The 27,563-nt window shown below is 38.4% G+C and overlaps 2 protein-coding genes across 10 annotated transcripts in view; one reads left to right on the forward strand and one right to left on the reverse strand.

Annotated features, from left to right (window-relative positions):
• Positions 1-1,023: 1,023 nt before the first annotated feature.
• On the reverse strand, positions 1,024-24,153 carry esrp1 (epithelial splicing regulatory protein 1). Of its 5 annotated transcripts, none has more exons than XM_023262580.3 (16): positions 23,819-24,153; positions 21,303-21,470; positions 19,843-19,959; positions 19,395-19,506; positions 18,890-19,033; positions 17,695-17,749; positions 17,487-17,597; positions 17,264-17,396; positions 17,101-17,143; positions 13,716-14,035; positions 10,231-10,455; positions 9,870-10,122; positions 7,823-8,000; positions 4,443-4,584; positions 3,933-4,022; positions 1,024-2,031 (listed from the first exon to the last, which is right to left on the reverse strand). In XM_023262580.3, the coding sequence occupies exons 1-16, from the start codon at positions 23,948-23,950 to the stop codon at positions 1,897-1,899; spliced, it is 2,358 nt and encodes a 785-aa protein (XP_023118348.2). In that variant the 5' UTR covers positions 23,951-24,153; the 3' UTR covers positions 1,024-1,896. The 5 variants fall into 5 exon arrangements, with proteins under 5 accessions (XP_023118348.2, XP_023118349.2, XP_023118350.2 ...); XM_023262581.3 differs by having other exon boundaries at positions 9,882-10,122; positions 23,819-24,152; XM_023262584.3 differs by having other exon boundaries at positions 1,892-2,031; positions 3,900-4,022; positions 9,882-10,122; positions 23,819-24,152.
• A 1,212-nt stretch (positions 24,154-25,365) lies between these two features.
• virma (vir like m6A methyltransferase associated) overlaps positions 25,366-27,563 on the forward strand; it is a 30,305-nt gene continuing 28,107 nt past the window's right edge. For all 5 annotated transcript variants that reach the window (XM_023262585.2, XM_023262586.2, XM_023262587.2 and 2 more), the window contains exons 1-2: positions 25,366-25,477; positions 25,945-26,057. In XM_023262585.2, coding sequence (XP_023118353.2) covers positions 25,415-25,477; positions 25,945-26,057 — 176 coding nt within the window. In that variant the 5' untranslated portion in view covers positions 25,366-25,414. The remainder of the gene's footprint in view (positions 25,478-25,944; positions 26,058-27,563) is intronic.

The raw sequence follows: 27,563 nt of genomic DNA on the forward strand, positions 1-27,563 counted from the left end.
ATATATCCTTAGTGAAATCTGTCTAAATACATAAAAACCTACATCATAACTGTAAAAATTGTTTAAAAATTTTTTGTTAAATTACAGATAATACTTAGTGAAATATATCCAAATGCATATAGACCTGCACTGTAACCCCAAAAATGAAAATGTTTTAATAATTTTAAATTTATATTTTAGAGGTTTTTTGTTAAATTACAAATAACACCTAGTTAGACACGTGGACTTGACTGTACACTGTAGAAAAAAATTAACAGTTTTAAACTTATATTTTACAGATCTTCCCTGTTTTACAAAAGTTAAGACAACTAGTAAAATTACAGGAATTACAGTTTTTATTTGCATAATAAACTTCAAAAACTGGCCACAATTGTAAACTGTAAACATTTATATCAAAAATCTGTATTTTCGTGAATGGAAATTTGTATTACTTTATATCTGCACAAAATATATTACTTTCACTGCATATTCATAGTTTTTTTTTTTTAATGTTTTTGAAGGCTATATTATTCTATGTAACTAGCTGCCTGATTTTCACAGGATTTCTTTGTATTTCCCCACTAACTCTACCAGTAAAGTACTGAAAGTGAATTAGAAAATAGAAGGTCTTGAGAGTTTTGTTGTGTTGATACTGGCGGTGTTGCTATGCCGGTTTGCACACTGTGTTTTTGTGAGTGTGTTTAAAAGGGATCAGGTTGGGTGGGGTGCACAGGGTTGGATTACACAATGCAAAATCTGCCCCGAGGGGGTCTGACATGGTTTCATCCGCCTTCTCTCTGTCTTCCTGCTCTGCTGTTCGCTGGAAAAAGGAAGCTGTGCTCTCATATAATGTGTGTAGTGTGTCTGAGCAACAATAGTTTCTTTGCTGTAGCGTTCTGTGTGTGTTTGTGCGGAGATGTAACGAGGAGTTTCCCACAGTTTGTCCTCGAGCCACGTTCTGTCATCTCCACCTGAGTGTTTGCTCTGCTGCACTTCAAACCCTTCAGACGGCACAAAGTGAAATCAAACAGCTGGAGGCCGACAAACTTCACATGTTCTCTTTATTGCGGGTCTTTTGTATGCAGCAGGACGTCCCGTTACTACAGGACAGCAAGTTTGCAGGCACAAATGGTGATTTGATTTTCCTTTTTCAGCTTTGCATAAAATCTACACATAAATGAACAGATTTCTGCGGAGAAACCTGTTTGTTCGGTTGTATTCTTTGATGTGGTGAAAAGAAGACAAAAAAACTGTGAAATCTGATGTAAAATATGCAGAAAAACCACCTCTAACTCCTGAGATTCACCCAGCGAGTAAGTGATGGTTAAGAACTTGGCGTAACACAACAATGGAAACACCCACTCAGGGCGAATAAGGAAGGAAAGAGGGTGTAACATACATTTAACATCCAAAGATACTGCTATAATATTCAGTAGTCGTCTTATTGATTAGCAGTGCATTGACATTTGGCATTCTGTAAACATCTCAGAGTTTCACTACTAACTTCTTCATGCACTAAAGCTTCCAATACAATCACTGTGTATCAAATGTATATAAACACAATAAGATGCATCAACAGAAAAGCTCATCAAATCTTTCACGCTCACTTTCACTCTTCACAGAAAAGCTTAAAGAAAAGAATTTTAGCTCAGTTGCTACAAGGGCGTTCTTCTCTAGTTTGGCTAGCAAATATATCATAATGGTTCATAACATGTTTAAAAAAAAATCTCTATAAAGCTTTTAAAATACACTCTGTGCAATATAACACAAAACTGCTATTATATTTTGGCTAAGGCCATGAGGAATTTGGTATAAAATACATTAATTTCTGTTGCTAAAGATATAAATAACACATCTAAAAGACTATTTGTAAAAAAAACTAACAGGTCTGTGTGTCCTGTGTGGATGTGTGGGACCCTACAGCAGGGTCAGGTCCAGGTATTGAGCCCCAGGTTTGGTGACGAGAGCTGGGAGGGACATGAGAGGAGCTTCTCCTCCGCTGGACTGACCGATCAGACTGCTGCTCAGGAGAGAAACGGACTCGGCCGGACCCTGGAGGGGAGGAAGGGGAGGTAAGGAAGGGTGAGGATAACGGGGGGAGACAGACAGACAGACAGATGGTTATTTTGGTGTAAAAATGACAAAGAACAAAGCAGAGCCCTCATACCAGCACCAGATATTACCCATCACCTCCCCAACCAGCCGATATGAACCTCTACCATCCTATTAAACTACGACACCAACTGACCGCCAGCTCAGCTTATTATTCTCTGCATTTAACAAGAAAAGGTGGAAGTCATCTGGCTGATTTAAATCACTTTTTTTGTGCATAAATTATATTAAAAATAAGCAAATTGATCCAGTGAATAGGATTCTTACAAATATCTATCTGCGGTCGCCGCACATTATTTAATATTACAATGAACCTTAGGACCACTACTTTTTGTATTGCAAATTTTCTGACATTTCACATTTAAATATGAAATGCAGTACTGTATTGTGCAAAAAACTAAAATTTGCATAAAGTTGGAAAACAGAAATCTACAGGTTGGAGGTTAAAAAATGTTGTTTCATTTTGTTCACAGATTAGAACCAAAGGTCTCAATCAGAAAATACTAACAAAAGATTTACCATTAAAATACAAAAAATGTCCTTTTCAAAAAATTTGTTTTTTACTCTTAAGTTCAAGTAATGAACTGTCATCATATGTCATGGATTTATGTAGCAATTACATTTTTTTCCCCTTTCTTTTGGGCTAACAATTTACCATTAAAGACATACAAATTCAAATGTCCATTTTATAATTGTATATTGACCATGACATAACAAAAAACTGCCTTGTTTATTTACCAGTAGATACACTATTAAACAGAAACAAATCTATATTTTTCACTATAGACACACAATTAAATAGTAGCAAATGTAATTTTTTAATTTTTAAAATATTTACCAGTAAAATACATAACATGTCCTGTTATTCACTGTTATTATTATTATTTTTTAAATTACTAATTTGCAGAAAATTCTATTTTTTCCAATACATTTTATGAATTTACATTTTTAGATTTTGCTGTACATATATCATTAAATAACAGAAAATGTCCCTTGTTTCACTATGTGTATACAATTAAATACCAACAAATAAAGATTTATCAGTAAAATACATAACGTCCTTTTTCTTATTACTTATTATAATTATTATTAATATTATTTTTTAAGCTAGTAATTAGCAGAACATTTTATTTACTTTTTTTAAATTATGGGACAAAATTCAGGTAACGAGCTTCCAGTACATTTTCTAGATTTACATTTGTATTTTTTTGCAGTAGGTATATTTTCTCACTATGTGTATACAATAAAATAAAAGCAAATGTCCATTTTTGTTCTAGATTTTTTTAAACAAAGTCCTGGTAATGAGTTATAAGTTCATTTACTGGTATTTTATGGATGTTTTTCTCAGTGTGGTCAGTTAGCTGGACATGGCAACCATTCCAGCTGACTTTAGAGCTGATAAATACAGTTTCTTTTTTCAATCCTTGCACTTTTGCTGTTGTCTTTCTGCTTTTATGAGACAAACCTTCCACTGGTGTTTTGGCTTGTAGAGAAATCACCTCGACATTAATTACTAGTTATTGATGCTAAGCTAACGGTCAGTCGGCCCTCTCGGCTCTAACTTTTTCACTTTCTTTAGAGGATAGAAATGCAGAAGTCATTATGAGACAAAGTGAGACTCCCCGTCCAAATGATTCAAAACGGAAACCCAAGAAAAGCCCTATCAATCAATCAAATACATCCCATATATGTATAGGACAGTGGAGAATCCCCCGTCTACACAGAAAACTCTGGAGTTGAGCCCCCGGTGACCAAACAAGCCAAAGCTACAGTAAATCCCCCTCGCTGAGCGCTCAGCCAATCCTTACCTGCCACCCGCCTCAGACACCTTAAATACACACCCATTCTTTGGGCTGCGTAAGCAATGTCCTGGCCGGGTCGTGAGCGTGCACGGGCCCGTGGGCGTGCATGAGGGCATCCTCGGGAGCGTACTGTGGCATGAGGGAGGAGGGGAGGAACGACAAAAACACTGAGACACGTGAAGCCATAGACTCTAACCCTAACAGGCAGCAGGAGGGAACGTTATCTCAGAGTTATCACATATTAATGTCACATTTTTATCTCGTATCATCAGTCATCTGCGCTCTGAGATTCTTCAGCGTCTAAATGAGACTCGAGTTCCTCCGGTTCAAGTCGAAGCAGGCAGCAGATCGGTGTGACAGAGCAGGGAGAGTAGACAGGATAAACTAGTTTGATGGCCTCGGGGCAAACACGGTGGATGCCTGACCGAACACACCCACAGCTGCAGCACATTTGAATACAGCATTCAGAAAAGCCTGTGAAGTTTGGAGGCGCAGGACATTTGCGTGTATTGGGAAGCACATTAGTGGCATTTTTAGGCTTTTTCTCACCTGGTATCCCTGCATGGCGCTAATGAGGTCCTTGACTCCGTTACCGTTGTAGGTCAGACCGGGCATTCGCACCAAACCGCCCGGGGAAGACAGCGAGGAGGGGGAAGGGAAGAAACCTAAGGTGGTGGGCGAGCCAGGTGGGCTGGAGAGACGAGAGAAAGAAGGTGGAGGAAGACGGTTAGCGTGGAAAAGTCTAAAAACATTGACAAACACAGCACAACCAGAGAGAGTCTTTAAAATCGTGATACTGGGAGTAACTTTGGGTGTTGCCTTTAAGTGCTTTCTCAATGACATGCGGCTGACCGGGGAGAAAAGGAGGTCACGTCATGTTTACCGAGTTCTCTGATAACACAGTTTTTCAGTTATTAACTAACCTTGTCTGGCTATTTCAACCAAAGGCAAAGTGGTCCTCTTTTTTTCTACCAGAGCACCTTGATTTTTGGTGCGAAAAGGTGCAATTATTGCAGCCTGAATTGTTACATTTGCAGCAGTTTTTTCCAAAAAATAAAAGTTCTTCGTGGCATTTTGTAGTAAAAGTCAACAGTTAGGACAAAGTTGAAGCTCTTGAGGACTACATATCATGTCATGAAAAGGACGTATTAGGCAAAGGAGTGTATAAACAAGGAAAGAAGGAGTTGAGAAAAGAAAAATATATATATATAGGAAAGAACAGAAGACTTGGAAGGAAGTGTGGAGGTCGGAGATTAAGAGAGTTTGCAGGAAAGGAAAGAAGGTAGAGAACATAAACAGAATATAGAGAAGGTGGAAATACTGAAAGAAGTGTGGAGGTAGAGGAGATAAACAAGGGTAGGAATGAAAAGAAAGTGTGGGGGGGGGAAAAAAACAGGAAATATTTTGCAAATGATTCCAAAAACAGCTGTTGGTTTTGATTTTTCTCAGCAAAAAAATAATCGGCATAATTACACTTTATCAGATCCAGAAACGGTAAAAATAGAAAAAATTGTCCAATTTTCAACTTTCTAAAAGTGTTTGAAGTACTCTTATGTGACATGCTGGTCTGTCCAGAGAATTAACAAAATCTAAGCTTCAAATTCTAATATTTGTTCTACATATCATTTAAAAAAATCCACAAAAAATAAAGTGTTTGCTTTAACCAGATTCTGCAAAAAAAAAAGTTAAAAATTCATAACTTTTCCTATGATTGGGAAACCAACAATGACGCAGCTGTGACCAACAGTCGTGACAAATCAGGGACTTCTTGATTGAACTGCAGGCTGTGTAATAATGTAGTAGTGTAAAAAATGACAAGTTTGCAGAAGTTTTACAAATATCTATAATATATGGAGGCACTATATTTTCACAGCATTAGTAAGACATGTGGGAACCAGTGTTTGTACGTGCTGATTCCAAGTTTGGTTTTTTGTGTGTTTTTATAATAATCAAAGAAATTCAGATTTTTCCTTTTTACAATTTACAGCATTATAAAAGTGTCATATTGCACACAGAACTATTTCTAGTTTACCTCCACATCTCATTTGCAGGTGCATGACTTTATACTGCAGTGAAAAATGAGCCCACGGTGAGTTAAAATGCCACAGGAGCAGAAAACGCCCACAAGCTGCTTAGAGTTTACAGGGTTAAACGGTTAAGTTGACTAATCCTCTCTAAGTTACCGTAATAATAGCTACGCAAACAGAAGGCTCAGAAAATCAAACGTGTGAACAATACCAGTTTAGTTTCTTCCTCACTTACTCAGCAGCTCAAAGCCATCAAGTAAACACTGTCTGACGGCGTCGGTGTAGGTCGAGGAAGTCTGTTAATAATAGCCCTGGAGTGGTTCTTTTATATAGAACAGTTAGATTAGCACGCCAAGTGGCTCCGCAAACGCTTCTAATTTGACAATTCATGTTTTTACGAGTACAAAACAAGAAGACGCTCTCACAAAACAATACGGAGGTAACGAATAATTGTCTAAACGTGCTGCAGCACTGTTCAGCATAAATATGAATACGAGGGGTGATCAAAAAGTTCTGAGACTGTTTGTGGAGCATCAGTTGTAGTGCAGTAACTTTCTTGAGTCAGGAGACAACAACATTATCAGGACCAGTGATACAGACGCTTTGTAAATGCTTGCAGGTGTAAATTTGTAGTTTCCCCATGTAGCAGAGGAAAAGCATCAGACTTTGTGTGAGTTCGTGTTGGATCATCAGTGGTGACCAGAGAGGGGTCTGCAGCTACCACCAATAGAAAAAAACAACATTCTTTATGCTGGAAGAGGACAAGGTTTCCAAAACCAAACAATAAGCATAATAATAGTGGTTGTATGCTGTGAATTTGACCCTAAAGATCAAAATTTTACTGGAATAAAAGTCACTAGAAGATTTACTGTAACGCCTTGAGGTGTCTGAGGGATAATATTTGAAGAACTCCACCTAAACTGTTGCACAATGGTGGCAACACGACAATTATTCAGGTACTTTAGCCACAGCAGCATCACCATCACTCTCCATTCACCCTGCCCTACTAGATTTGGCTCCCTAAGACTTCTTTTTGGCCTCGAAATTGAAATTCAAGTTGCATTGTTGACGCTTTGACAGTGTAGGAAACTCGGCGCTTATTGTTGAACATGTTTACAGAACAGGGCTTTCAGGGAGTGCTGCAGGAGCACTGGGAGCAGTGTATCGCTGTATAAATGTACAAACTTAACAGGGATCATGGCAGTGCAGCGATTATGCAGGTGTTTTAGCCACGACAACACAATTGACACTGGCAACTTTTAGCAAGATTTGGCTCTCTGTGACTTCTTCCCCTTTCCCAAAATAAAATTCAAGTTAAAGTGTTGATGTGTGGACAATTTAGGAAACTCAGAACTCATTGCAGATGGTATTTGGCATGTTTACTTAGCAGGACTTTCAGGGAGTGTTGCAGGAGCACTGGGAGAGGTGTATCGCTGCACAAACATACAACTTAATTCCGATTATACAGGCGTTTTGGCCACGACAACACAATTGTCACTTCCAACTTGCTAGACTTGACTCTGCAATCTCTTTCCCAAAATGTTATTTAAGTTGAAGTGTTGCTGTTCAGCATCACCATTGCAGATGGTGATGCGTTACAAGTGTTGCAGGAGCACTGGGAGCAGAGTATCACTGCACATGGAGACTATTTCAAGAGGAATGGTGGCCACATTTAAATCAAGTATGGCTCTTGATTTTTATTGGTGAAGTTTTTGGATCACCCCTTGCAGTTTTACTAGATAAAATCATGCATTGTTCTTGCCATCCTGATAATATTCAGCTTATTATTAAATCATGGAAGAGAATTATTTACCGCAGTTTCTCTTCAGAGAAATTTGCCATCATGATAGGATCATATTAAGAGATTATACATAATAAAATGTGCCTGAGGAGCTCTGTTACCTGGGGTAGTACGCTGTGTAGTTCATGTATAGCTGGGCGGAGGCGGGGTAGTAGGCGTGACCTGGAGGCAGGGGGCGGGGGGTCAGTAACATCTGTCCAATGGGAGGGTAAAGAGCAGCAGCCTCGGTGGGCAGGACGGCTGGAGCAGGGGTGAAGGAGTAGGACGGTGGAGATAAACCTGCAGAGGACACAACAGAAGACAACGCTTAAGATTTACAACCACACAAACAACAGCAGAAGGGCACAGTCATGAAGTCTGGTCATTGTTTGTTTCTGAGAGAGGCGCTCATGCAAAATCGCAAACAATGACCAACATTAGAATTACTCAGCACCTGACACACGTATGTTTGTGGGTGGTACATCACTTAGATTACTCGCGTGTAGTGTTGTTTCATTTGTCACCATGCGTGTAGTCAACTTTCAAACAGATAACAAGCTTTTGATTGGCTCAAAAGTCAAGAGAATTAATCCCTGCTACATTTACTGAAGTTCTACTGTCCCATAAGTATGAATTAACCCTCTGAACCCTGGCAGGTTTAAAAAGACGAGCCAAAATGACACCATTTACCAGAAAAATTCATCAAAATTTCAACTTTTTCACAGTTGGTGAGCATATCATGCATAACTTTAAATTTTGTCAGGCAAATTAACCACATCTAAGCTTCACCAAAATCACGTCATTAAAAAAAAATAGACAAAAATGAACTGTTTACTCTAACCAGATTCTGTAAAAAATAAAAAATTTAACTGAAAAGCAATCACAGACTCAGTTACAACTAACAGTCAGGCAATGAAAATTAAGAGATTTTCAGCTGAACTGCAGTATGAAAGCAAATTAGACAGATTGAGAGCAAAATACAATAAACTTGAGCAACTAAATGAATGCAACATGGTTAAAAAAAAATGGGATACAGAGGAGCAAGTTGTTGGAAGATACATTCCGTATGGTGAAATATCTTTCTAGAATTCATGTGAAATCAGAAAAATCAAAGAATTTCAAAGTTACATTTCCTTTTTTATGATTAATGGCATGATAACCGTATCATGCTGCATGTCATAGTTGAGGTGTGTTCACAGAGATTCAGGATTTTTATATTGCAGTGAAAAATGAACGCACAGTGAGGAAAAGTTGCCAGAAACTGCTTGGAGTTCAGAGGGTTAATGTCTTTGTAGTAGGCGGGTGTGACTATATTCTGTAGAAAAACAAGTTGAGGTAAGACCTGATTTATGTTGTATAATCTATGCTGCTGTAGGCGTACTAGTAGTTTTTTCCACTTGAACCCCTCCCCTTCCACACAGCGGGATTGTTGCTACAGACTTGGTGTGTTGATGGTATTTTTAATCATAGCTACATTTCACACATGTCCAGCTGTGAATCCCTTCCACTCGTGAACGTTTTATATCAGACCATTCTTATTCGTGCCTCTTTTTGTTTTTTTTTTGAAAACGGTGAAGAACTACAGACACAGAGAACAAAGCAAATCTACGCCCCAGCGTTCAGCTCTGCCCACCTCTCGCACAGCTCCTGATTGGACAAGCAGAGGCGACGCACACACCTGAGGTGCGTCAGTCTACTGAGGCTAAATCCCACAACCACCACTACCCATCTGACAAGATTAGAGAGTTGTAAGCCATGTTGCCACATTGTTCGATGGTTGGGTCTCAAACTGTGCTGCTTACACTTTTCCAACCCTTTCAGATCTGTGAATTACCGAGGCAATGGTTAGGGAGGAGAATTAGGAGTAACAAACATGCCGCTGAAGAAACGAACTACAGTGTTCAATCAGAATGTGTCAACACAGGTGGAATTGAAAGGTTTCTCAGGGCATGCAGGTGTGTAAATTTAACCACGCTAAATTACAAAAGAGGAACCACACACACCGACACAAACTCTCACACACACACTTTTTAATCCTCCTGGTTAGACCAGATGCCCTCCGTCCTCCACAGGTTCTAGATTGGAGAGAAACCAGCAGCCCTGCCCTCCACGGCAGGAGCCCACCTACCCTGCAGTCCCGAAGCACCCCCAGCTCCCAGCAGCACTTACGTCTGGACTTACATGGCGGCGGGCTGAGCCCTGTCCCACTCCTGCTCCGGGTGTGTGTGTGTGTGTGCGTGTGTGACAGCGAGCCCCCCATCAGAACCAGGCCCATCTCCTCGGCGCTGCAGGGAAACACCTCCACGTAGCGGCTGTTGGCGCTTCGCTGGCTGGACATCATGTGTTTGTGCAGCCGCTGAGAGGCCTGAAGCGCCCGCTCGGCCGAGGTCATCTGGATGAAGCAGTCGCCTGATGGACGCCCCTGAAAAAGAACAAGAAAAACACACAGTTTAGAAGTGAAGTTACTCTGCAACTCCTGCACGTTTGCGTCAGGAATTGGTGGGTGTGTCGGTGCGGTTGCTGCATGTACCTGCTGGTTGAGGACCATGTGCACACCATGCGGTCTGATATCGTGTGTAAACTCGCCCAGGAAGGTGAGGATGTCCTCGATGCTCGCTGTGTAAGGCAGTCCACGGAGCCTCAGGCAGTCCCTGACACTGCCAGGAGGGGGCAGGAGAGACATGGTGGGCAGCATGGACACCAGGGGGGCAGGGGCAATGGGGATCAGAGGGGCCGACGAGTACCGGTTCAGCACCTAAAACACACACAGTTTCAAATTACTGAGTCTGCCTCAAGCAAGAGAGGCAATCTAGCTTAGAAAAGCAGTTCTCCCTTTCTCAGATCACTGCAGAAAAAATAATATATTCAAACACAGTTATAACGGTTAAAATTCCCAAACAAAAACATATAATCTCCTTCCCAGCAGTAGCTTTGAAATGAATGTTGCCTTCATGAAAAATCTCCAAAATATCACCATTTGTCAGAGCAAGAAACAAAAAATTATCCAAATCCACGCTCAAAATCATAACATTTAATCAAATCTCTAATTCAACTTCTCATTGAAAAATTCGCAAAACATAATCCAGTTCCAGTAGCACAATTCTGTAAAAAGGAAAAAATTCCGAGCTCCTGCATGCAACCATTAAGCTGTTAATGACTCTCCTGCACCTGACAGTCATGCCACAAAAATTCAGAGAGTTTTTGGCTGAACTGCAGGCTGTGTCTACACAGAGCAGAGGGACACATTAAAAATGCAAGTAGTAAAATGTACTGTATATCTCTTACATTAACATTGAGCAGTGTTATTAGTGTTTCAGTTGTTAGTATGTGTGTAGCTCAGCATCTAATAAGCTTTTAATTGGCCTAAAAGTTTAAAAGTCAATTGAATTAACAGCTGTGAGTCTCTGTAGCATTTTATGCAGCTCTACTTTCGTATAAGTACGGAAATCTGTGATTCACCAAATCCACTGGGAGGTTAAAAAGGCATTTTATTTTTATTTTTATTTTTCCCCCAAATTACACCATTTACGAGAGCCAAAAACCACAACAACAGAAGCATTGATTGGATTTTTTTAAAACCTTTTTACCGTTCTCAAACTAATCATTTACTGTCTAAGCTAAAAATTGTGACATTTCATCCAAATCACTTAGTTCTACAAGTCTTGTTTAAAAAGTAGCCAAAAATAAACCAATTGCATTAACGACATTCTGTCAAAAAACTAAAATGATACAATCACCAGAGTTATTTTTGAAGATATTAGTGATTCCATGGTGATCAATACTCATGCCACAAAAATTCAAAGTCTTACAGGCTGTGTTTGCACAGATCAGAGAGGAGAGAAATATGGAAACAAATTAAATCCACCAGATCCACTGGGAGGTTTAAAAGGCATGTTACATTTGAAAAATCCCCCAAATTACATAATTTATCAGAGCCAAAACACATAAAAACTGAAAGATTAATTGGATTTTTAAAACTTTTTTACTGTTCTCAAAGTAATCATTTACTACCCAAGTTTAAAGTTGTGACATTTCATCAAAATCACTTAATTCTACGCATCGCGTTTTAAAAATTAGCCAAAAATAAAGATGTTACATTAACCAGATTCTGTAAAAAAACAAAAATTGTGCAATCTCTGATGCTTTTTTGAAGATATTAGTGGTTCTGCTGCCGTCAACAGTCATGCCACAAAAATTCAAAGTGTTTTTGGCTGAACTGCAGGCTGTGTTTACACAGATCAGAGAGGAGACAAGCATGGAAACTAATTAAAAATATAAATCATAACATATCTACATCATGTGGAGCACCATTTCTTTTTTCCATTGTTCAATATGAACTTTTGTTTATCATTTACGGCATTTTCTAAAACATTTCCGAGTTCTTCCTACTTCTAGTTACAGTTGTGCTGTTTCCAGAGATGGTGCAGGACTTTATATTTGACAATGAAATATGAGTGACTAAAAAAGTGACACCCAGAAACATCTTGGAGTTCAGACGGTTAACAGGCGTCTTGTGTGGGTCCACGTGGTGTTTAAATGCGCTGCAATGTCATACAGGAGCTGGCTGGTTGCCAAACAGGACATCAGCATGTTTGCATTTCTGTGGACGACCAATAAAACTCCTCAGTGTGTCAAGCGTGAGCAAAGGCCTCTGCATAGATACGTGTGCGGGTTGTTAAAAAAAAGAGAAAGATAAGAAAATGAATCCTCATCTCACGAGAGACAGACAGAGCAGCAGAGGACCGATAGAGAGAAAGAAAGTACAAAAGAGCAGCTGGAATTACTGGAGGGAAATAAACCCTGCTGCAGTAATTCTGACAACTAACTGAGCAGATAAGAGACACACCTTCACGTTGTCACTCCTTACTGTGAGCCCACACAAAGAAACACAATTCCTAAAAACCCTCTTTGTCCTCAGAAGCATAAAAAACAGAGGACAACAATTCAAAATGAACTATAGAAGATTCCCCACAAGCTACACAACGACATGCAGTTTAATTGGGAGAATTAAGCACACCTGAGCTTAAAAAGTGTAATATTTGAGAAAAAAAAATCACCAAATTTATTCCACTTTTTGAAAACATCAGTTTTCAACTTCTCTGAGCCTTGAGCTAATCATTTGTAACATTTGGTTCAGTTGAGAAAATGAACCAAAACTAAGCTTAAAAAGTTTGATATTTCAGCAAAAAATTGATTTAAAAAAAATCACCAAAATTATTCAAATTTTCTGTTTTCCTCTAGTCCTTGTACCAATCATGTGTGACATGCAGTTCAATTGGGAAAATTAACCAAATGTAACATTAAAAAGTTTGATATTCGAGCACAAAATCAATTTTAAAAATTGTTCCACGAATCAGAGCAAGAAAGCATCATCAGTTTTTCAGTTTTCTTCTGATCCTTGAGCTAATCATTTGTAACATATGGTTCAGTTGAGAAAATTGACCACATCTAAGCTGAAAAAGTTTGATATCTGAGCAAAAAGAAAAAAATAAATTGCCAAAATTATTCCAGTTTTCACTTTTCCTCTGCTCCTTGTACTAATCATGTGCGACATTAAGTTCAGTTGGGAAGTTTAACCAAATATTTGAAAAAGAAATACATTTAAAATTGCCTAAATTATTCCACGTATCAGAGCAAGAAACCATGAAACCACAAAATATCATAAATTTTTTAATTTTCCTCTGGTCTTTGAACTAATCTTGTGTGAACCAGTTGAGAAAATGAACCAAATCTGAGCTTAAAATCAAGACATTTAATCAAAATTTACTTTATTCCACGTCTCATATAAAGATCCGCCAAAAAAAGTCTGATTGCACTGGCAAGATTCTGTAAAAAAATAAAAAAATCTGCCCTCCTTCATGCAACTGTGAAGCCATGAGTGACTCAGCTGCAACCAACAGTCACCTCACAAAAATTCAGAGACTTTTCAGGTGAACTTCTTTAACACATAAATTAACATTTTGTACATAGAGTACAGAGACTCACGGCCACATCCAGAGGAGCACCTCGACTTACCTGTTGTACTTCTGCTGCGGTGCTTTTAAACAGCTCGATATATCTCTTCCCCAGGATCTCCTTGTGTTTCTTCAGAGCGCACTGAGCATGCTCCTCGCAGGCAAATAAAACGAAAGCGTCGCCGGTGGGTCGCCCGTCCGGGTAGCGGACAAACAGAATTCCGTCTTTCCCGCCGCTGACCGGACACATCTCTTTAACGCCGTCCCCCGGACAGAAGAAGGCGAGGACCTGCTCAGGTGTGGCGGTGAAAGGGAGGCCTCGCATCCTCACGATGATCTGATCCTCACGGGACAGAAACATGGCAACCTCATTGGAGGTACCTGACACAAGGACACAAACACACCTGATCAACCACAAGTTAACACACAAACTCTATCATGAAGCTTTTTCTTGAAGATTGTGATGGCTTCGAGTGCTTTCTCCAATGCTGTTTGGGGAAAATATATGACTGATTTGTGTTTTTATCACAGACAGTGGTGGAAAAACGTTTTCGGACACCCCATACATTTGCATGTATTGTATATTGCATTGAGAATCACCCTTAGGTCTTCAAGTGCAGTTTCTTTTAGTACAATCACATAACACTAAACATATCCTAAAAAAAATCATTAAAAACTTAAAATTGATTGGTTCCATAAAAATAAGAAATGTTGAGTATTGGGTCATTTTGGTAGAATTTAGGTTTTTCTTGATAACAATAAACAAAAAAAATCATTTGTATTTGTTTGCGTCTGTCTGTCTAATGCAGCCACACCTTTTGAAGCACAAAAAAGACTTTTCCACAAATATTTCATCATAATATTTGAGATTGTGTAAAATTTTAAGGGTATCCGAAAACTTTTTCCCACCACTTTATCTATGTTTTTTTCTTTTTTTTTTTTTTTTTTACTGTGTAATAGATTTAGCCCTCAGAACCCCCAAACTTGCCAACAGGTTTGTAAAAATCACAAAATGACACCATTTATTAGAGTCACAAACTTTAAAAACAGAAAAAAATCCAACAGTTTTTGCTCAAATTAGATATGAAATGCAATTCTGGTGGGAAAACTAACCAAATTTCAGCTTAAAATTGTGATTATTTCATCAAAATCACTTTATTCTGTGAATCTAATGTAAAGATTCTTCAAATATCAACAGTTTCCTCTGAGCAATTTCTACCAAAAGCAAAACTTTGCACTCATTGGCACAACTGTGAAGTCCTTATTGACTCAGCTGTGACCAATAGTCACTTGACAAAAAAATCAGGGACTTTTTGGTTGAACTCAGCTGAACTGCAGGCAGTGTATACATAGAGCAGTCACATAACAACTGTGGGCACTTGAAAAAAAAAACTAATGCAATACAGTGCTGAATACTAAGTTAAGTATTGTTCTGCATGCTAAACTCAAACCTAATATCACTCAAATCCATAATGTCTGGCTTCGTCATTATGCTGATGACTATCGACTATACATACCTAACGTCCAATGTGACTCATCTTAAGTTGTATTTGGAATACTCAATAAAAAAATATGACATACAACGACATTTGGGTTACACACAGTCTCAAGCTAACTTTAACTTAAGTTATAAAAGTAATGTACCTCAGAAAGAGAAGGTCAAACCTTCTTTTCTGTCTCTATCCATGATATGATCTGTACATTCTAAATGTTTTCACCATATGAGAATATTAACTGTTGCAGAAAAAACAATTTTATATATGTATATATATTCTGTATAAAAAAATCTGTTAACCCTCAACTCCAAAAAAATTACATATATATTTTTAAAAAACAACAACAACAGAATATATCCCCTTTGCACCCTACAATTTGTGTCCTTTTCCACAACTCCATAGTGTTTGGAATGGCATCCCCATCTTCCAAGCATGATATCCTGATATTCCCAACTGGAATTCTGAATGGATGGCTGCATATATGTTGTTGTTTTTTTCTTTCATTTATGGCATTCTGACTGTGTAAAACATCACAAAAGAAAAGTTTGAGTTCTCTCTCTCTCTTTCTAGTCATGGTTGTTCTGGTTCCATAGAGGTGCAGGAGTGAAAAATGCGGTGAAAAATGAGTAAAAATATGATGGGAGAAAAAAAAGTTCAGGGTTGAAACATGAGCTGGATCATCCTAATATTAGCAGCCTTGTATTCTAATACTCGGATGAGAATTAAAAGATATTTGCTGCTTTTCACAAGTGTTGACTAGTTATTAATTGGCACAGAAACTCACAAATGACACTGAAATAAAAGTCTGTTTTTAGACTGGATTATAGACTGTTATTTTTGGATGTATTTTGCTTTACATTTCAAAATTAATTGCTATTTACTTGAATTTAAACATAAAATAGGAGGATATCCGTTAGAAAAAGAAATTAATAGAGGCAGAATGATTGAATTTGTCCCTTTGTGACTTTGAGTGATTTAATCTGTGCGATGATGAATCTCAGCAACATGTAATGATGAGGTCCGTTTCCCTCGAGGCCTGCCTCATATGAGTAAAGTCTTTAATATGCAGATCAAATGACTCAGCTCTGACTTGCGTCTCACTGACAAACTTGTTGCCCTCCTAAAAGGCCACGTTACCATTAATAAACAAACCGACTCATATCCGCATCTCCCTCACAGACCTGGAGACACTCATCAAGGTGCTGAGAATTTTTCAGATGCTAAAAATCTCTTTTAGTAAATTCACCAACGTTCGCACAGGGTATCTCTCCGCTTCTGTCCGATTGATTTCAGGAGCTTTTAATCACTTTTCAAGCTTGTCTGGGCAGAAACCTCGACTCTGTATGAACCAGCTTGAAGCCTTGGGGCTAATTTATGCTTTCTGCGTCAGCGTGAGGAGGTGCAATGTAAATTTTGTCATTCACACAAGTGAACTGACTGCACATGTGCAAGAAAAACAAATTATTAATAGAGCTCTAATTGAATTAGTCACTGCAGGACATTGGAGGAGCTAAAATCTCCAGATATCCTGTGTTAGATGCAGCTCAGGAATAATCACATTAACACGGTGTTTCATTCCAATCTGTAACCAGCTGCTGTGTCCTTTAAAAAGTGCAAAAAACCACAACATTTTAGCGTTTTTCTGTGTTTGATTTAAAGGGCAATGTGACTATTTGTTGTAATTGTAGTACGAGGAGTAAAACTTCTTTAAAATTGCTTTTTAAAACTCGTTTTTATAGTCTTGCTCTAACAGGACGCCATCTTTGTATTGTGTATTAAGCTTCCAAGGTTAAAAAAGATAAACTATGTTTCTGCTTTGGTTATTTTTGCATGGACAGTGCACTATTAAAAGTAATCGCATCATCCCTGGGCAGGTACAAAAACCAGAAAACAATAAAAATTCTAATAAATAAAGCAATAAAATACACAGGGGGTTGTATTATTTCTCACCTCCTGCTATCTTGAGGAAATCCTCTCCTGTTGCTTTATAAACCTGCAGTTAGACGGAAACAAAGGGCTTAATTAAGAGTCACTACAGGTGTAGCCGCAAAGAATAAATCAGATTAAGTCGTGATAATGTTTCTTAATTAGTAAGTGGCTGCAGACGGGTTACCTCTATGTATCTGTTGCCCATATGGTGTTTGTGTCTCTGCAGCGCCAAGTCTCGGTGTTCTTCACTGACAAAACGAACGAGAGCTTCACCGTTTCTTCTCCCCTGAGCATTGAGACACAACGCAGCTCCTCCTCTGTAAAAACAACACAACATATTTAGCACGTCTTTAGCCTCAAATAGCAGCGAAATGAGAGAAAAACCTTTAAGTGAGGCTTTAATGTACTTGGCGATGTTGAGGCCTCTGAAGAAGCGAGCGATGTCCTGGTCAGACGACTGCCACGGCAACCCTCTGGCTCTAATCACAGTGTTGTCGCACACTTTCTCCATCTTACTGCTGCAAAAACAGATGCACAAATAAATTAGAAAGAAGCTCATTTCAGATGCAGAAAACAAAACGAGTGTTTAGCTTTAAAAAAAAAAAAAAAACGTACCAAGTGCCGCTCTCGAACTTCTCGCTGACTCTCTCCGGGTTGGAAAACGTGTGGTCTGAAATGGGAAAGTTGGGTTTTCAAATTAGATAAATGCCAAAACATGAAATTAACAAAATTAGGTTCTTTGTTATCAGCATGGTAGCTGTTTAAAGTCTTGGATTTATACGCTCAAAGTTTCATTATCAATTAATTGTTATCTTGATTAATTCATTCAACTCCAAGTAGGTTCTATTACATTTTTACTCACTGTAGGTTCATTTTTCTCTGCAATATAAAGTTCTGCACCTCTACTAAAACAACACTGAAATAAACCTGGAATCAGTGTGATTAATGTGTAATTTTTCAAGTGTTCACAAATACTGGAAACAATATGGTTCCTCTACATACTATAGATAATTAACTATTTACATTTTTACAAACCTTTTCATACAACTCTGCAAGTAAATGGTAGAAAGATGTTTCACCATGCTGAGTGTATCTTCCAACAACTTGCTCCTCTGTTTACTGTTTTTGAGTCATGCTGCATTTATTTTATTGATCAAATATGTTTTATTTTCCTCTCCATCCACACTGCCCGCAGTTCATCTGAGAGCTCCCATTGAGTTGCATTTTGAAATGTGAAATGTTTTTGCTTTTAACAGGATGTATTTAGTGCTAATGGTTTTAACTTTGACATTTTTTTGAATGACACATGTTGAATTAAGTGATTTAAAAAAAAAAAAAAAACAACACAATTTCAAACTTAGATTTCGTGTTTTTTTCCGAAAGAGCTGCACGTCACACATGATTAGTGCAAGAACCATTTGGAATGTAAAAGTCTGGAGATTTTTTTCTGTTTTTACAGTTTCTGGCTCTGGTAAGTGGTATAATTTTGTAGATTTTTTTTCAAGATAACTTGCCTTATCAATTTGCTGATGGGTTTTTGGGTTCAGTGGGTTAATTGCTTGTTAAAATTTCAAATTTTACCAGATATAAAAGTGACATATTCAGCTGCTTTGTTTCATCCATCTCAACAGAGGCTGACACCATCAAATATTTGTATTTTTTGCTAGAAAAAGGCAAAATGTCTCATGAATATTTGTCAGTTTCCGCTTCAATCACCTAAATTATCAGCAGCAGCTCTCTTGGATGATGTTGGATCTGATAACTAATGTTTTACTCCTAGTCTAATCGTGTAAATTAACCATATACTCACTGAATGGATCAGAAAGCAGCGCGAGGACAATGCTGGCCATAAGCTGGACCTGCTGCACGGCAGCTTCTGCAGGCAACACGGCCGATGGATCCTCCGAGGCCGAAGGATCCCACATGTTGGACCCGTCGACAGGTAAACTGAGAGCTGAGGAGGAGGCCATTCAGGAAAGCAAGTGCTGTTGCTCAGGTGTGTGAAAGGTAAAATGAAAAACGGAGGAAGAAAAAAACAGAAGATAATGTTGGCTTTCCTGCAGCAGTGGGTGTGTGGCGTTTGCCCTGTTCTGCTAAACACACACACTCTTTCACCGAGGGCTTAGGAAGGTGCTGCCATTCTTTCCTTATTTGCATTTCAAAACCTTTAGCCCTGCAGCCAACACCCCGCCGCTTATTAACTTCTAATGTGTGCATTGTTTTGCACAAAAAAATAGTGATCAAAACTGTTAAAAACACACAAGTTAAGGCGTCGGTAGATAAGATAACAGTGTTAACAGGAATGTAAAGGATACACTCTGCCATGACGAGTGCATTCAGAACCTTGAGGTCAGAAGTGGTGAAGTGTTTCTTGAACTCCTTCCGAAGGTCGAAGAAAGAGTAGAAACAGTCTGGGACCAGGATGTTCTGCAGAGAGAGGGGATTGGATAAGAGGATGTGAACAGGTGGCCCGTTACAGCTGCTGGTTTATTGCTCTGCTGTTTGCTTTTTAACTTTGAAGGCATGCGGGAGATTTTCATCAGCCTTTATGAGCACGGTATGTGCATGGGCGTGTGTCATTAGACAGGTTTTCAGGAGCGTCTGCCTCTCGTAAGATCAACTTTCACCTGTAACATTACATTCGGTTGGCAGCGCAGTGCTGACACGACACTTCCCTTTGTGTGTGAATGTGAAGGTTCCTGCAGCAGCCAGCGAACATCCGCCCTGGCTGCGAGGTGTTCACCCGCCCAGCAGCTCGCTCACCTTGCTCGCGGCTTCGGGGTGAATCACTTGGCGGATGTGAAGTTGCCCGTCGGTACACAAACACACCGACGTGCCTGCGCCCGCGCTGTTCACCTCGTTTGTCAGGTGTAGATGAAACTGTGAAAGGAACATCAAGAGGGGAGGGGGGGTCATGATCTTGCATCAGGCGTTTGAACCAGGATTGTATTAACCCTCTGAACCCCAGAAAGCATCTTATATATTTTTTAAAATCATCAGAATCATCACCAATTATGAGAGCAAGAAACTGTAAAAGCAAAAAAAAGTAGGATTTTCAACTTTCTGATGATCCTTGAACTAATCACTGTGTGACAACAGTTTTTTTAAATAAAATTTAACCAAATTGAAAGTTGAAATTTGTAATATTTCACCAAAATCATTTAATTCCATGCGTCTTATTTAAAACTTTGCCAAAAATAAACCATTAGCACTAACCAGATTTTGTAAAAAAACTAAAAATTTTGTACTCCTTGGCGCAACCTTGAAGCAATTATTGACTCAGCTATGAAAAACAGCCATGTGATAAAAACTCATAGATTTTCAGCTGAACTGCAGGCAGAGCATCGAACAAGACATGCATGGAAACAAATCAGAAATGTAAGTTGTAAAATAGCTAAAATAAAAAAATGTACAGCTGTCACATATTTTTCCAACATTGATAACCACCTGTGGGCACTTGCAAAAAGGTTGTACATGTTGATTCTAGGTTATTTTTTATTTTTTGTAATGCAAATAATTAAAGAAATTCTACTTTCACTTTTCACTTTTTAAAATTTCATGGCATGACAACTGTATCATACTGCTCAGAAGACATGTCTAGCTTTTCTCTCCTTCTAGTCATGGTTGTTATGTTTCCATAGAGGTGCAGGACTTTATTTTGCAGTGAAAAATTAGCTCACAGTGACTAAAAGTGGGACAGCAGCAGAAAGCGCCCATGAACTGCTTTCAGGGGTTCAGAGGGTTAACAATAAGTATGTAACAAAGGTCTAAAAAGTGTATTTTTGTGACTTCTACGTCATTTTTACCAGGGGTCAACCAAGTGTCGGATCCGATAATTAGCATTTTTTAAAATTTTCAAACCTATTTCTGATAAAATTAATTAATTAAAAAATGTGTTGCTCCTGCAATGTCCCGCCCACAGCTCTATCTGATTGGCTACACGTCACAGGTAACAGCCAATCAATACTGTCGAGTGAATGTTGAAAAATTTCTTTGCAATTAAACATGAAAGACATAGTTTTGAGCCAGTTTTCTAAATTTTGACAGCAGGATTTTCACTTAAACTACAAATATGTATCAGTTCCAAATATTGGTTATCGGCCTACTTGATTATCAGTAATCAATACTGAAAAAACAACACATTGGTCGACCCCTATGTCGTGTTAATTATGTAATAAAGGTTAAAAACAATGTATTTGCAGTGACTCTAGAAGGATTATTACCAGGTTCAAAGCTGTGTCAACACTCGTCGTCGTGGAGACGCTGTCAGCTCCGGATCTGTTCTCCTCTTCCTCGTGTTCCTCCACCACATCATCCTCCTCCTCCTCCTCCTTCTCCTCCGTCAGGTCTGCGAGGTCAGGCTTAATGAGGAGCTCATTCAGCTTGCCCAACTGGTTCACAGACCACAACAACAAGTTAGTCCTGAAGCAAATAGAAACTCACAGGCTTCAAAGGGCGAGAGCATTAACTGTTAGCGCTGCAACCAGCGATTATCTTCACCGCAGACTCTTCTCTTGATTAGTTGCTTGGTCTATTAAATCTGGATCAGTGTTTCCCAAAGCACAATATGACAAATGTCTTGTTTTGGCCACAACCCAAAGATCTTCAGTTTATTGCCATAGAGAAGGAAAGAAACCAGGAAAATATTCACATTTTTGCTTTAAAAAAATCATTCAAATCAATTAATCGATGGGGAATAAGGTGTTGTAACACAGATTTTATACATGGAGTAACCAGTTTTTGGGTCATTTTGGAGGTTGTGGAAACACAACACTCAGATATCATCACCTTTAAAGTTGATATAGCAACATTATCATTGATCGCAGTTCACAAACAGTGACATTACAAGGCTGCAGCTAATGATTATTCTCATTGGCGATTAACTGCTTAGTTGTTTGGTCTGTAAAATGTCAGAAAACGGTGAAAAATATTGATGTGCGATTCCCAAAGCCAATGTTAATGGCAAAAAGATTCAGTTTACCATCACAAAGCATGAAAGATACTAGAAAATATTTACATAGCTGCCGATTAATCGACTGATCGTCGCTGCTCTAATCTGAGGTGTGTAAATCTGCTGGGTTCTCAGTTGTTATGACAGTAAAATTATTATCTTTGGATTACTGATGAGGAAAAATTAACTTTTTTTCAGTTTTCTGACATTTTGTAAACCAACACATTCACCATACAGTCAAGAAAATAGCTGTTTGGAACGAAACTAACCAAAAGATATTAAGTTTACTGACATAGAGAACAAAAGAAACAGAAAATATTCACATTTAAGAAGATGTAATCAGAAAATTTAGATTTATTTTCTCCAAATATTATCTAAGCTGATAAATCACTTATCAAAAATAGTTGATGATTAATTTTATAGATGACAACTAATCAATTAATCATCACAGCTCTTGACTCAGGTGTGTAACTCTGCTAGTTACCTAATAGTTACTATAGAGGAACAGATTATATTTGGATTTCTGGTGGGAAAAAATGCAACTAGAAGCCAAAATGAAAATTTTTTTGATGATTTTCTGACAGTTTAAAAACTAATAGAATTCATCTTAATCAAGGTAATAACTGTTACTACTATGACTAATCCAAACATATTAAGTTGACCGTCATAGAGGAGGGAAAAACAAGAAAATGTTCAAATTTAAGAAGCTGTAATTGGAGAATTTGGACTGTTCTTGCTTTACATGTTACTCAAGCTGATGAGTGACAAGGACAACTAATCGATTAATCATTGCAGCTCCGTTCTCAGGTGTGTAAATTTGCTGGTTTGTCTCTCAGTACATAGCAAATTGGTTATCTTGCACGTGGAAAAAAAGCTACTTCAAGACAAAATTTACTTCTTTCACCACTTTTTTCTAAAATTATTTAGAATAACATAATTAATCTTAATCAATAAAATAACAGTTGGGACCACAACTAATCCAAACATATTCAGTTTACTGTCATAGAAGAGGAAAGAAATCAGAAAATATTCAAATTTAAGAAGCTGTAATTGGAGAATTTTGACTGTTCTTTCTTTACATGTTACTCAGGCCGATGAATCGCTAATCAAAATAGTTGGTGATTGATTAAATAGTTGACAGTTAATCGATTAATCATTGCAGCTCCCTTCTCAGGTGTGTAAATTTGCTGGTTTGTTAGTCGTTACATTGCAAGTTGGTTATCTTGCTGGTGGAAAAAAGCTACAAGACAAAATTTACTTCTTTCACCACTTTTTTCTGACATAATTTAGAGTAACGTAATTAATTTTAATCAAGGAAATAACTGTTGGGACCACAACTAATCCAAACATGTTCGGTTTACTGCCATAGAGGAGGAAAGAAACCAGAAAACATCCACATTTAAGAAGCTGTAATCTGAGGGTTTTGACTAGTTTTCCTTTCTAAAGATTACCCAACTTTTAAGCGATTAATAGTTGGAGCTCTAATTAAACTCCTGTAAAATCCACGTTTATTACACACTAATGAGCAACTACAGCTGGAATCTGTTTAAACGGCTCACATTAAGCTGGAAAATACTGAATAACTGAGTTCATCTTCGACTTAAAGGTGCTTCTAGAGGCAAAAAAGCTACAAAAACTCACCTGTTTCACCTGTTTCTTTCATAAAGGTGTGAACGTGATGTGCGAGTGTTTGCATTTCAGGTTGCACTCCCACTTACCTGGCCACTCTTTTCACTTCCTGCATAAAAAAATCCTTTAAAAACCAACCAGAATTGAACTTTTTCTTACCTTTTTGTTCTTCACGTCCACGAGCTGCCACACCAGGCGCACGAGCTCCTTCTCGTCGGAGCCCAGCAGCTCTCCGCTCGCGCCAGATGTGGCGGCGAGCAGCACCGCCAGGTAATCTACCTGCGCCGTCATCCGAGCACCGAGAGCCGCGCGGACCGCACACAACTACCGGACAGCGGCGGGAGACACGAGGCGGGAGGGGCCGCAGGTAGGAAACACCTTCACCGGGACACCTGAGCTCGAAGGTGAGCTCCGTAAATCCGAGTTTTTGTCGTCGCGTGCGGGCGGATTTTCGTCGTCTACGTGAAGCCTCCCCCAGTCACCATCTCGGAATAATGGCTGAACGCTCCCCGTTTTTGTACCGAGTCTACCTGCGCGACCACGTGACCCTCTACCTGCCCCCTTCCTCTTTCAGGTGGCTCAGACGTTAGGACGTGGCAGCGCATGGAGGACACTAATAGTAGTGCTAATTCTCTGCTTTTTCAATGTTTTTATGTTTTTATGTACGTTTTTATGTGTTTCTTTTGGGGTTTTGAAGTCATTTTCGAGGCCTTTTTTCCCCTGCAATTCTGTTTATAAAAAAATGCAGAATTCAATGCATAAACATACCTGGCACCTAATTCACCTTTAATTCAATATCAAATTAATGCATAAATTACTAAATATTTCCATGAAATACATACACATGACTATGAAATACACCCTGAAAATAAGTGAATATATCACCAGAAAGTAAAAATCTATCAAAATAAATATTTTTTTCAAAATGAAAATGTATTCAGGTAATTATGACATTTATTTATATATTAACAGTTTCGTTTATTAATTTCGTGATTCATTTCATAACCATATTTATTTATTTCATATGATTAATTATCTATTTATGTTACTATTTGTGAGAAAAAATACCTACTTTATATTTTGTCTTAAAATACAAAAAGCAGCACCATTAAATCCACACCAAAATATTGCTGGGATTCAACAAAACATAACAAAGTGACAAAAAAATCTGTAGTTTTCCGTGTTTACTCAATAAATACATGCAAGGTGATATACTATATATAATACACTATTTATAAATTAACTCGTATATTTTTATCATTGTTAATTAATACCACAGCGATAAAACAGAAGAAAAAGACAAAGGAGAATAGTGATGAGAATAATAATTCCTATTATTATGAATCAGAATCAGCTTTAATGGGCAAGTACGTACACAACATACAAAGAATTTGGTTTCGGCTGCTGATGTCACTCTAGGAACAAGGAAAGAGAATAATAAAAAGAGAAGCTATAGAAAGAAGAACAGGAAAAAATAATAGTCGTAAAAATAAATATAACACAATATATATCGATATTTACAAGCTAGAAAGTAACACCAACAAGAAATAATAATACTTCAACATTATAATTTTTTAAAAGTAAATTTCTTCGTTTTGTTCACAGATCTCTATCTAATAACATAAATAATTATTTATTTAATAAATGTTTTCATATTTGTTCGTGTTTTCTGTCTCCCCTCCCCGATTGGTTGACTTCACCCGGAAGCTTTCGCCAACCCGGAAGGTTACCCCTGGCCCGGCTAGCAGCAGCGGGATGGCGGGGGACACTTCAACGGAGCTTCTTTTTCTGGATACGTTTAAGCACCAGAGTGCAGAGGTGATATTTCTGACGCCCCGACAAGCGTTTGTGTGTTCACCTCAGAACCACCTGCCTTCAAAACTCACACCGTTTGTTTTCGGGAGTTTTGGAGGCTGATGCTCAACTTCCAAGCTAACCATGCTAGCAAGGCTAACATTAGCAGTTGGTTAATAATATCGCTGCAGCTCACAGCTTTCATTTCACTGCACACAGGCCTGTTTTTACATTCAAGTGTATCAGATATGCTCGTTAAAGGTTATTCAACTCAAACAATCACATAACGCCACGCAGCTGCTTCCCGTTGCATCCTTGTACGGTTTGTTTGCTAGTTAGCCAGGTGGCTAATGCTAACTTTTACCTGGCCATGTTTACTTACAGAAAAAGTGACTGTTCTGCTCTGTAGTGTTAGTTGTTGTTAAACGCAATATATTAAATTAATGTTATTTAGTGTAATTGTATCACTTCTAATGTTTTGTGCATTTCAGTTGACCAACGTGGATGTGGTGCGGTTTCCTTGCGGGGTGCTGATCACAGAGGTGCGGGTCATTCCTCCAGGGATCAAGGCTCACAGCAACCTGCCTGACAGCAGAGCGTTTGGGTAAGAACTGTAAAGGCACTCAGTGACACATACACACTCATCTAATGACATTGTTGACACTCCCAGCTAAATCTAAAGCATTTTAACCTAACAGTCCTGCAGTAAATCCTAAAAGTATGAATGTTACTGTAGTCTTTTTCAGACACTGGATGAGCACTATTCCTGGAAAACCTGTTAAAGTGACATCATTCCATCACAGATATAGGTCAGCTTGTAGCGGGATTAGACAATACAACAAACGATGTGTAATGCATTATAATGTGTTAATAAACAACAAGTCAATGGCAGCAAACTGTTCAAATAACTAACCTAGTTTATTCATGATTCTGACCAGTTAGAAATTCTATTCATGTGTGATGGTAATCAAACTGGACCTCAAGTCAGCTGCTATGTAAGAAATGATCTCTGTGTGGAATGCTCACCTGCCTGGGGTTGAGAAAAGTCAACAGTGGGACCTGCTGTTAGATCCTGATCCATCTTGTCTCTATGTTAGGGATCACTTAAAATTATAAGCAATTAATAAAGTTAGCGCTCTGTCTTTGGAGATGCTGAAGTGGATCCTGCTGCTGTCTGATGCAGCCAGTACTTAATAAAATCAGAGGAAAGATTCCTATAAACAGCTGGAAGAAGCAAACTAAACTTCAGCTTCGAGTAATGTTTTGTCAAAAGCTGCATTACATTTAGATTTGCATCTTTTTACAGACTCTGTGTTCACCACAGTTTTGTTTTTATTGAAAATTCAGTTTGTAATAGTTGTGAAACTGTAGAGCAGAGTGAATGATGTTAAAGGTATTTTGTGACTTTTGTCAGCAAATTGTGTCTTTTGCTCTCTGTGGTGTTTTTTTAAAATCAATACTGTTGCTGAAAGAAGTGTTGAAGTAAATTGTGTCATGCTTAGAGCTGTTTCATATGTGAAGTTGTTGTACTGAATGCAGTTCAGGATGCATCAGTCCGATACTGAATCACTGCTGAACTTGATACTGACCTCATTAAGCCGACTGGGTGTTGATCAGTTGTTTCACAATAGGTGGAGTTTCGCTGTTGTGAGTCATTATGGAATCCAGCGTTTTTGTTAATTAGTTCATTGTTGCATTTATTTAATAATCCCAGACTGCTGAGTTTGTTTTCAGCACTACAGCATTCCCTGGCCTCATGTTACTTAAAATAAACCACACAGTCAGTATGCACATTTTAAAATTAGGAAATGATGAGCTTGTGTATCTGATTGTTCCTCCAGCAGCACATATCAGCTGTCAGAATTATACCGGGGCAGTATAAGATGGATAGCTTTGTTCTGAGTTGAGGGAAATCCGAAACGTTCTTGCCTATGATACATCGCCTCTGGGGATGTTTGTTTGCTAAAGATACCAGAGATGTATGTGTGCATACAGGAAGTAGAGGGGCCTGTGTGAATGAAGATGCGAGCAAGTTTGACATCTGAGCGTCATTGTTGAGCAGGTCCCGATTCCCACTGAGCCTGTTGAGTAATGTGTGATGTAATTTAAC

This window comes from Amphiprion ocellaris, chromosome 9 (assembly GCF_022539595.1).
Source record: "Amphiprion ocellaris isolate individual 3 ecotype Okinawa chromosome 9, ASM2253959v1, whole genome shotgun sequence".
Taxonomy (NCBI): Eukaryota; Metazoa; Chordata; class Actinopteri; family Pomacentridae; genus Amphiprion; species Amphiprion ocellaris.